General features: G+C 32.3%; 1 protein-coding gene across 4 annotated transcripts in view; it reads right to left on the bottom strand.

Moving 5' to 3' along the window:
- LOC114342827 (uncharacterized) overlaps window positions 1–12,118 on the bottom strand; it is a 117,165-nt gene that overhangs the window by 58,408 nt on the left and 46,639 nt on the right. The window contains exons 2-3 of one of the 4 annotated variants that reach the window (XM_050649786.1): window positions 11,102–11,157; window positions 4,859–5,917 (exon numbers count right to left, since the gene is read on the bottom strand). In XM_050649786.1, the coding sequence (XP_050505743.1) occupies window positions 4,859–5,886 (1,028 nt within the window). In that variant the 5' untranslated portion in view covers window positions 5,887–5,917; window positions 11,102–11,157. Of the gene's footprint in view, window positions 1–4,858; window positions 5,918–11,101; window positions 11,264–12,118 lie in introns of those variants that run through there. The other 3 variants (XM_028293638.2, XM_050649785.1, XM_028293637.2) reach the window with 3 other exon arrangements.

Genomic DNA, 12,118 nt, shown 5'->3' with positions numbered 1-12,118 from the left:
AAAAAAGCATTTTTTTCAAAATTAAAATTTTTAAAAATTTTACCGTAAAACCAATTTTTTTCAATAATAAGCTCTTTGAATCGATGAAACTTACAGATCATATTATACAACATAAGTGAAATAACTTGTAGAAACACAACATAAGTGAAGTAACTCGTGAAGCGGTAACGATTAATTTCATTTAAGTTGCCAATTGGGGGGTGACCTTCCGGATTTTTTTTTGCCAAAACAAAAGGGACCAACTTTATTTTGAGCGTAACTTACTTACATTTGGTGCTAAAAATTTTTTTTATACAAACAGAAATAAGCTTTTTTTAAACACTTTAAAAAAGTTGTAATGTGTTTTCCCCAAGAATGCTTCATTATTTGGATATTTCATATTGAATTATTCTATTTGGAATTTTTCAAATATGAACCTATTTTTCATTAGCTTAACTCTGCTTTTGCTAGGTATAGAGACCTAATATAATATGCACCGTTTTATTCACTTTTTTATAGGCTATAGTTTTGCTAAGAATATTTTTTTCGACAAATTGCTTACGTTTTGAGTTATTTGCGAAAGACCGTCTAAAAACGTGGTTAATTTGTTGAAAAATGAACATATTCACTTGCAAATAACTCGAAAAGTATTGATTTGGTGAAAAAACTCTATAGAACAAAAGTTACTTAAAATTGGTCAGTTTATCCATTTAGGGGCTTATCCTGGACATATATTTTTCACCCCCGAGATGGGGTGAAAGTCACCCCCAGGGCAAAAGCACCCTATCACCATATCACTTTTCGGCACCATATCACTTTTTTCTTTGACATGTTAGCTATGTGTATGCCAAATTTCATGTCAATCCAAGCGGTTCTTTAAAATTTACAGCAAAAACCGTGAAAGAATTTACTATATGCGGCAAAATAAACCATACTGAAATGAGCATTAAAATGCTCGTATTCACGATATAGTTTTGCAAACATTATTCACGACGACGTTTCCGATACAACAGATGTTAAAGGTGCCCTCGCATGAAAAAATCTTTAATTCTAGTCCGCAATTCCGGAATGTCAGACGGTGTATCCGTCTGCCTCCTGCAGCATTCTCCATATTAGGTACGCATCAGGTGGCGTTAGGTCTGGTGAGTGGCGGTCTCCTAAAATGATCACCCAGTATTCGAAGAAACTCCCTGACCGTGTGACAGGTTGCCCCGGTCTGTTGAAACCCTTGTTGATTTTAAGCTTGGACCGTTTTCCGTATGACCGAAAATAGCACTCTATGATAAAAAAATTTTCTGCAAAACTGAAAACCATCCTGAAGCATCTAACATTAACACAACAGACAACATTATACTGACTTTCAAAAACCACCCGGCGCATGACACATACAAACGGCCTAGCCGGGTAAGATGATGAAAATTGCCCTAACTCGATTCGAATTCCCTATAGGTCACCGTTTAGCATATATACTGAAACTCACTTTCTGAAATTTTTAGCCCCCTAGGTGGTCACGTGACCCACCTAGAGCCTAATTAGGGTTTTTATGTTTTTATTTTTTATCTCAGCCGCATCGAGATCTAGCGAAAAACTTTAAATAAAAAAGTTGTAAGCTTTAAAAAGTTCTGTCCGAAATTTTTTTTTTAATTTGTGGCGGAAATTTAAATTTTAGAACGATTCTAAAATTTTAAATGGGTATAAAATAATAACTAACATATTCGTTTTCACGAAAAAAATATATAACGTGTATTCTTGTATAATATTCCACCCTGAATTTTTTTAAATCATTAAAATTGGTGAAACGCTCCTTTAAAAATTAAAAACCGCATTTTTCGGTATTTTTTTGGTTTTTGATACAATTTTATATATATTTTTCAAAAAAGGTAACACCGTCACTAGAATAGGTAAAAAACTGAAAAATAAGTGGGGTTTTCTTAATAAAATTTTTTGTAACGCCATCCATGTTCAAGATACAGGGCGTTGAAGAAAACAAAATTTTACACATTTTTTACGATTTTGCCGAAACTACTGGCAGCATTGTAGTAAAACTCAGCGGGTTTTAAGAGGTAGTTATTGTGCATGTTTTGTTAAGGATTTGATATTTATCATTGGCGCGCATACGGGTAATGGTCTTAATTTTCAAAGAAAAAAAGATAGTACGCCACTGACATATTTCAAATTAACCATCATTTTTGAATTCCCTGTTCAATTTGCGATAAAAAAACTATGTATATGTAGATGCAGAAACTACTAGAAGTTCGAATACTTTGTAATGGTTAAAATGTTTTATTTTTTGAATAAAAATGGCGCGTCGTATGAAAAAATAGGAAGATAAATTTTTTGTCAAAAATTAAACAAGGAATTCAGAAACGATTGTTAATTTGAAATATGTCAGTGGCATACTACCTTTTTCCTTTAAAAAGTTCAGACCATTACCCCTATGCGCGCCAATGATAAATATAAAATTCTTAATTGTATGTCAAAAAAGGCACAACAACTACCTCTTAAAACTCGCAAAATTTTATTACAATTTTGCAATGGTTGCAAAAAAGTAGTTTCGGCAAAATCGTAAAAAATGTGTAAAATTTTGTTTTCTTCAACGCCCTGTATCTTGAAAATGGATGGCATTACAAAAAATTTTTATGAAGCAACCCCCAATTATTTTTCAGTTTTTTACCTATTCTAGTAACGTTGTTACCTTTTTTAAAGAATATGTATAAAATTATATCAAAAAACGAAAAAAAAACCGAAAAAATGCGGTTTTTTATTTTTAAAGATGCTTTTAACCAATTTTAAAATTTTGAAAAAATTCAAGGTGAAACATTATGCAAAAATACACGTTATATATTTTTTTCGTGAAAACGAATGTCTTAGTTATTTTTTATACGCATTTAAAATTTTATAATCGTTCTAAAATTTAAATTTCCCTCCAAAAATTAAAAAAAAAATTCGGACAGAACGTTTTAAAGCTTACAACTTTTTTATTGAAAGTTTTTCGCTAGTTCTCGATGCGGCTGAGATAAAAAATAAAAACATAAAAACCCTAATTAGGCTTTAGATGGGTCACATGACCACCTAAGGGGCTAAAAATTTCAGAAAGTGAGTTTCACTACATATGCTAAACAGTGACCTATATGGAATTCGAATCGAGTTGGGGGCAGTTTTCTTCATCTTACACGGCTAGGCCCGTTGAGGCATACGCACATCAGTAGGTACCTACTGTTTCTTTTGCAGCAAACCTTACTTATTGTAATACATATAATACATATAATACATATATTGTAATACATACAAAAAATACCTAATACTACAAAAGCTGAAGAATTTCGTCAAATCAATACTTTACCTCCTATAGAAAAAATATTAGAAATTGCTGTTTATGAACAATTATTGGAGCATGTAACAAAAAATAAAATTTTAATTAATAATCAATCAGGGTTTCATAAACAATTCTCTTGTGAATCAGCATTACAAGTTACATTATGTCACATAAAGAGTAATTTAGATAAAAATAAGTACGTAGTCGGTGTATTTCTAGATTTAAAAAGAGCTTTTGAGACCATCGACAGGACAATATTGATATCAAAACTTAAACAGTATGGTATAGGAGGTGCAGTAATTGAGTGGTTAGAAAATTATTTAGAACATCGCAAACAGAAAGTACGTTTTAAAGACCAATTATCATCTGAAATGGATAGTAATACAGGTATTCCTCAAGGCAGTGTATTAGGCCCTCTTTTATTTATTCTGTACATTAACAATATCGATATTTTTGTAAATTGTGAGTTTATTAACCTTTTTGCCGATGATACTCTAATCTGTTGTAGTGATGAAAATTTGGATATAGCCATTCAAAAAATTAATACTATTTTAGATATGGTTAACCAATACTTGATAATTAATAAACTTAAGTTGAATGTTAAAAAAACAAATGCAATGGTTTTCACTAGTAAACATAAATATAGCTTGCTCGATTCTGAGAACATAATTTAAATATTAATAATGAAAAAATTGAAGTGGTTACAACAGCTAAATATTTGGGATTCCAACTTGACAATATTCTGAATTTTGACAGTCATTTCGAGTATGTTCATAAAAAAATATAAAAAAAAAACTATACTTTCTGAGCAGAATATCTCAAAATTTGTCAATGGATTCAAAAATTACAGTATATATTCACAATTATTCACCCTCATTTTGACTATTGCTTATCAATCTTATATTTATTTAATCTGAATAAACTTAACATGCTACAAAAATTACAAAACCGTGGAATGAGAATAATTCTTAAAACAAATCGTCGTACCCCAATTATGACGATGTTAAATACTCTAAACTGGTTCTCTGTTGAAAATAGATTGTTTTATTTCACCATGATTTTGGTCTTCAAAATAGTAGACGGCTTATCACCTGAATATTTTCAAGAATTCATTTCTTTTAACAAAAATATTCATTCTTATAATACCAGAGGTTTAGATGACATATATATACCTAGAACTATGTATAAAAGTACGATGAATTCGCTCTTTTTTAAAAGCTTTCTTAAGTTTAATCAGTTACCTGCAGCTGTAAAAAAATGTACTAGTCTCAATAATTTCAAAATATTGCTTAAACAACATATCAAAAATTTATAGTGTACTTTCTTTTCTTTATATTGTATGTATAATAGGTTTTTTTTCTATTTAAATAAAGATCTATCTATCTATCTATACATTCCAGTATTGTTAGTGAAAGCTTAGCTATACCGGACTAAAGGCGACATTTATTTGAAATCAATATCGAACGTCGAAGAATGATTATAGGCCAGGCGAAAGCTATATTTTACAAAGCAATGGCGTTTGATCAATGTTTAAAAAAAATGTATGTGTATATTTGTACTTACTGTAATCTTTTTGCAAAAGAATCCATAAATAGTTTGTTCTGGTGGTCGGAAATTTTCCATACACCCAATCCAAGTCCGACAACGTGTATATATGCCGTGGTGGATTTCTGTTTTGCTCTTGAGTTAGCTTCAATCAATAACGTGTCTATTGATATTGTTAGCCTTTTGTAGTACAAATCGTTATCAAACAAGATATCATTATAAATGACGTGAAATTTTCCATCCACTTTCTTTTTTCTCTCGATTGCTTCTTCGTATGTGAGACATTCTTCGTCATAAAACGATGTAAACAATTTTGGAGTAGTATGTTCAACCGAAGTACCAAAGCCATTACTGGTAGTATTTTGCTTTTTACCAATCACAATCTCCTGGTATTCCATAACATTACTCTTTTCGAATCTCGGTCCTATTAGTCCGATTATTATACCCTCTTCTTCAACAATGCTCCTGTCTGCCTCATATTTTCCAATATTGGTTCTATGGCCTTTATTTATGAAATATGTCATCGAGCTCACAGAAAGCAAAGCTGATAGTTTTATTTCATCGTATGACATACATTCTTTAATAGAGATCACTTGATTAGGAGTTCCAATGGTTTCCCACTTTCCGCTTCCACTTTTATTATTAAGAAGCAAATAACTATCGTCTTCGTTCAAGAAAACTACAGCCCTTTTAAACAACATCTTATTTATGAGGTCTTTAAGACTCAAGTCTCGATAATAGTCTTTTTCGATTAGATTTCCATGGCTTCTTTTTAACAAAATAAAGTGACAACATAACTTTAACACGCTTTCGTGTAAGACTGGATAAACTGAGTTTATATTTGAAGTTAAACTTTCTTCCTTTACGATAGTCTTCAGAAAATTGCATCTATTAGATTTGGTTGGAAATTTTATAGGAAACTTGTCACTTTTCTCTATAATGCTATTAACATTTTCCACAGAGGCAATATTCGAGGAAAATTCATTTAATACTTTTAAGGTATTCTTATTCCAACGTGTTTGTGGAGACCAATGAGGTACAGACATTGTAATTGTTTAAAACTGTTCACTTCACTTGCTGTAAAAAAAAACAAAGAAACAAATACAAAACAAACTTTACTATCTTAGTTGGGAATAAACCACAATTTGGTTTAAAATTGACGTTTCGGTTTTCACTTCGAAAATCGTTACTTCCGAAGTGGAAATCAAAAGGTCAAATATACTTAATTCCAAAGTAAAATTGTGGCTTAATCCCAACTAAAATAGTAAATTGCATTAAGACGCTACAAGAAAATAGCTTCAAAACAATATTACAAAACAAAAGTTATATATTATTGCTAAGGGGAAGAAGAATTTGCATGATTGGAATTTAATCTTTGAAACGCGTCCATCTTTAGTGATTTATAATACCACACTTAAAAAAATGAATTACCTCTCTCATGAGACTTTTTGAAGGTACAGTAGAACGTCAATAATCCGGAATAATTGGGACCGCACCCCATCCGGATTATCAAATTATCCGGATTGACGAAATTACCTCAAAAAAAAGTATACACATTAAAGTACAACAAACGTTTTAAAATTTTAAATTTTCTCTTGTACAGTAAAGTGTCTAGAGTGAAATTAATCAAAACAATTTTTTTATGTTTAAACACTGCATTGTAATTAATTTATAATAGCACCATGTGTACAGTAAAAACATCAGACACTATTTGGGCTTTTAAAAAAATGTGTAAAATATTTTTGAACTGCGGTAGAGGTTCGTTTTTCGAAGTTCTTAATTTATTTTAAAAGAATCAGATATTTTTGCTAGATACAAATCCGGATTATTGACGGTCCGGATTGTTGACGTCCGGATTATCGACGTTCTACTGTATACTTCTTTAGGCGCGATTGGGAGTGAATTGATGAATAACTGATTGGGATCTGGGACATTTTATGAGGGGCGAGCGTTATAACTTGTTACAATTAATAATACAAGGAAGAATACAGGGTAGAAGGAGTCGCGGAAGAGGACGCATCTCCTGGTTAAACAATTTGAGAGCTTGGTTTAATTGCACTTCTGCTGATCTCTTTAGAGCAGCGGTATCGAAAGTGCGAATTGCCGTGATGGTTGCCAACCTTCTTAGAGGAGATGGCACATGAAGAAGCAGAAGAAGGGAGTGAATGTAAATGTGCGCGAATTCATTAAAATTGTTGGTGCCACGCGCAGATACATTATACGTTAGCTCTGATTGGGCATTCCAATGACATGTTAAAAATGATCCAATATGGCGGCTGTGGTTAAAGAATGTGTTGTCATTTTTAGTATTATGGTTATGGTTGTTAAGTTGTGTTTTAAAATTGTGAGAACACAGACAAAATTTAGTTTATAGTTGTACTGACTTTTTAAATAGTTTTCATATATATAACAAAAACAGTAACTAAAATCCAATTACTTGAGCTCCCAAATAAAAAACGAAGTTATAAATTTGTTGGCTCAAGAAACTGAAAACACATTGATTAATTTACTTAAAAAAAGTTGTTTTTATTAAATAATTCTTCATACTACTCAAGATATCTCAGAGCCCGATCAGCTTAGTTTTATTTTCCGGTATGTAAAAATAACTTGCGATGAAAATAATTTACCTCCCAAAGCAGAAGTTATTAAAAGTTTTTTGGGATTAACTAGCATATTAGACCAAAGTGAAGAAGGTCTTGTAAATGAAATTTTAAAATTTATACAATTAAAGCACCTTTCCGTACACAACTGCAGAGGAAAGGGGTACGAAAGGGGTACGAGTTTGACTAAATCCTAAACGGGGACACTCATTGATAGCATTTCTACATAGCAATTTATTCTATACACGCAAATCAAACAATGAGAAGAAGGGGTACGATGGGGCAAGCGTTATGAGTGGTGTATATTCAGGCGTACAAAGGCACATAACTGACATTGAAAAAACAGCTTAATATGTTCATTGCGCATCCCATAATCTGAACCTAGTGTTAAGTGCTGACGTTGCTGGTGTACAGGAGTTGGTTTTTTTAGGATATAATTAAAAGATTATGTTTTTTTTTTTCAGTGCAAGTATTAAAAGATGGGATGTACCATTTACTCTTATGACTTTGGATTCATCGCGTTTGCCAACACTTAAAAGGTTATGTGAAACCCGGTGGTCATCCAGGCATGATGCTGATATGGCTTTGCGTCAAGTTTTCCGACAAGTAACGAAATCTTTAACGAAAATGTCATGATTCGAGAAATGAGAAATTCGTTTTTCGAAACTTTAGCAGAAGCAGTAGGAATAGCAGAATAGTGGGGTATTATACCGGAATTTAAAAATAAACGGATAAAACGTATAAAAAATGTTTCGAAAGTTCAGCTGCGACGAAAAATAACTTGTGGCAAAAAAGTTTTGAAATTAATGTTTTCAATGTAAATTTAGATATAATATTGCAACAATTTACTAATATAGGTTTGTCGGATTAAGCGACATGTATAATAAGGTTTTCATGTCTATTCCCAAAAAATCTAATAACACTAACTGATGAAGACTTATTAAAGAAAAGCCAAATATTGTCATTTACACATATCTTAGTAATTATATACTGTTAGTAGTTGTCGTTGGATTACAAGTTGGATTAAAAATGAACCACACAAAAACACAAATCATGACAAATCTGGTGTTAAGCGAAAATATTTCAGTAAATGGCATGCATATTTAAGAAACCACCTCTTATAAGTACTTAGGGCATGAGATACCAATAGGAAGAGATAATCAAATGTGTGAACTAAGCCGCCGCATAGGACTCACTTGAGCGGCATTCGGCAAGCTGAGCTATGTCTTTAAGTCAGAACCGCCGATGTGTCTCAAAAGAAAAGTCTTTAATCAGTGCGTGTTGACAGTACTTACATATGGTGCAGAAACTTTAACAGTAACCAAGAAAATAAGAAATAAAATTTGAGTTACATAAAGACCAATGGAATGCTCTATGTTAGGCATTTCTCGTAGGGATCGGATTATGAACAAGGAAATAAGGTGGAGAACAGGAGTGATAGATGCCATAGAAAGAATTATGACCCTTAAGTGGAACTGGGCGGGGCACATAGCTAGAATGTCGGATAATAGATGGACACAGCGAATAATACACTGGATACAAAGACAAGAAGCATACCGTAATAGAGGTCTGATGACATAAAACGGATCGACAAAAATTGGATGCAAACAGCACAAAACAGGAAAACATGGAAAATACTGATGGAGACCTATATCCAGCAGTGGATAGATCCGGGTTGAATGATGATGAATTGTCGTTATGTTTATAATACGGGAGCCCACAAGAATAGTCGCAGGGGGGGCACCAATCTTCAGCTACGCCACTGATATTCAACAATGGGAAAATCAGGGATTGATAATGCTTTCAGGTTGGGTTAGGTCTATTTTCTACTGCATAGCCGCGGTTACTGTACCTTGTTTTTAAACTAGGAGGAGTAATTCAAATTTACCGCGCCATAGTGCTTGTTTGTATGTGGTCCAACCTCAGGCAAGTTTACTCCACTGTTATGAAATTTTGACACTATTGACATTTATGAAATTTTGACACTATTGGCATTTCATAGGTTACCTAATTAAATTATATCGGCGATTTTTTGTGTTTTCTGTGTTATTCCTTTTATTTTTAGATTTTTAGTCTGCTGTTATTTATAAAAACAGTTGTTTTTAGAACTCTAGAACTCTATTAATAGCAACACAAAAATTGTGCAACATTAAAAAATTATTTTTCAGATGTTATTATTGCTATAGGTACTGTAGTACAGCACAACCACAACCAGTTTCACATTTCACTTTGTATTTGAGATTTGGATGCGAACTGGTGTACTGCTGTTGACGTTCGGATTTTCCAAATTTTTTAAATACATAGATTTTTAAATACATCTATTATTTTTTAACCTCTCGCCAAGTAAAATACCTGCACAAAACAAAATTCAGAAAATATGGAAAAACCGAACGTCAACAACAGTGCGCATCCCAATCTCAAATACAAAGTGATTAGTGAATCGTGAATCTGGTCGTGCTGTAACTGTACTGTAGTCTGTAGTAATTGTAGTAACATAACAGCGAATTATACAGAGTGTTTCCTTCATACCGCACTTTAGACATATTACAGCTATTCTGAAAATTTTATGTATCTATCATCAACTTTGGTTACAACACTGTTTTTCAACCAGGACGAGTAAATTCAAAAGACAGATTCACACCCAATAATATCACTAGAAAAATTACCAAATACCAAATACACCTTTTTTTTTGGTTGATCATGTGGGCCTTCGACGGTAGGCTATATTTATACATTATATTAGGTACCTATACTAATTAGTAGGTACCTATACTAATTAGTAGGTATACCTAATATAATGTATAAATATAGCCTACCGTCGAAGGCCCACATGATCAACCAAAAAAAAGGTGTATTTGGTATTTGGTGATTTTTCTAGTGATATTATTGGGTGTGAATCTGTCTTTTGAATTTACTCGTCCTAGTTGAAAAACAGTGTTGTAACCAAAGTTGATGATAGATACATAAAATTTTCAGAATAGCTGTAATATGTCTAAAGTGCGGTATGAAGGAAACACCCTGTATAATTCGCTGTTATGTTACTACAATTACTACAGACTACAGTACAGTTACAGCACGACTAGATTCAGGATTCACTAATCACTTTGTATTTGAGATTGGGATGCGCACTGTTGTTGACGTTCGGTTTTTCCATATTTTCTGAATTTTGTTTTGTGCAGGTATTTTACTTGGCGAGAGGTTAAAAAAATAATAGATGTATTTAAAAATCTATGTATTTAAAAAATTTGGAAAATCCGAACGTCAACAGCAGAACACCAGTTCGCATCCAAATCTCAAATACAAAGTGAAATGTGAAACTGGTTGTGGTTGTGCTGTACTACAGTACCTATAGCAATAATAACATCTGAAAAATAATTTTTTAATGTTGCACAATTTTTCAAAACAATCAACATTAAAATATGTTTGAAAATGTAGACACATTTAATATTATGATAGACAAACGATATTATTATGGGTATGCACATAAAAATTATATTCACAAGATAATGTGAGTACCTATGTGAGTAATATGTTTGTAATATTCACATAATATACAATTTTATCGGTGATATGAACGTCTTTAAACGTTAAAATGAAATACATCAACATTAATTATCAAAAGGATGTCAATTGCAATATTTTATTTAAATTGTGTACTTACGTATTAATTCACAGGGAAATACGAGCCGCTAAGTCTACAACTACAACCGGTAAGAACTGAAACAAAACTAATTAATTTTGTATTTTGTTAAACAGGTTTAGGTTATGATATAAACAAAATTTAATGAATCATGAATCAGTGAGGAGGGATAGAATTTTGCACTTTCTACTACATATTTCTGTACTATTGCTATTTATCGGAAAGATGGCAGCATAAGGTTTATAAAGTTTAATCGCTGTTCATCGAATCCCAGCACATCGAAAGACATTTTATATACACTCAAGTCGTATACAGTCACTTCATCGGAACTCTCAACTCATCAACTGGACATTTCATATATGGTATGTTAAACAGTAAATGGTTAAGTTCAATTAGTTACCACTATAAACAGCCCGGATTTCAAGTAAAATTTATTTTAGGCTTTATTATGGGAGTACCGTCTGGTCAGTGTTAATTGCAAAAGACCAACTCTGTCTACCTCGGTGGCTTATCGCTCCGGGTGGGTCTTAACAATGGGCCAGGTCAGATAAATTTAATAATATATACGACCGCACTAATTGAACTCAAACCATTTACTGTTGAACAAACCATACAAGTATATTTACAGTCGGAAAAATGAAAGAATAGGGCTTTTCATCGATTGTCATTTGTTTCGAGCTTCTGTCATATATTGTATAATCTGTGTATAATATTAATATACACGGAATATATGAAATATGACAGAAGCTCTGTCATATGTTCTGTCATATGTTCAGGGCAGCGTTTAGGTCAATTGACGCCCTAGGCAATTTTCTAGTAGCCGCCCTTCAAGCATGTACCATTTTTGCGAAAAAAAATTGCAAGCAGATTTTTTTTATTTAAATAAGAATACATAAAAATTGTCATTCCAGTTCGATCCCAACAGATTTCTTTCTTGATTTTTCTTTGGAAAAATCATCTATAAATTATTTTCATGACTATTTTAAATTCTTGACATTTTCGAAAATGACCTTTCAGCGGACACGTTGGTTGGCAACT

The sequence above is a fragment of the Diabrotica virgifera genome, chromosome 4 (genome assembly GCF_917563875.1).
Source record: "Diabrotica virgifera virgifera chromosome 4, PGI_DIABVI_V3a".
Taxonomy (NCBI): Eukaryota; Metazoa; Arthropoda; class Insecta; order Coleoptera; family Chrysomelidae; genus Diabrotica; species Diabrotica virgifera.
Note: the sequence above shows the minus strand (reverse complement) of the source record. Positions and strands in the feature narration are given on the sequence as shown.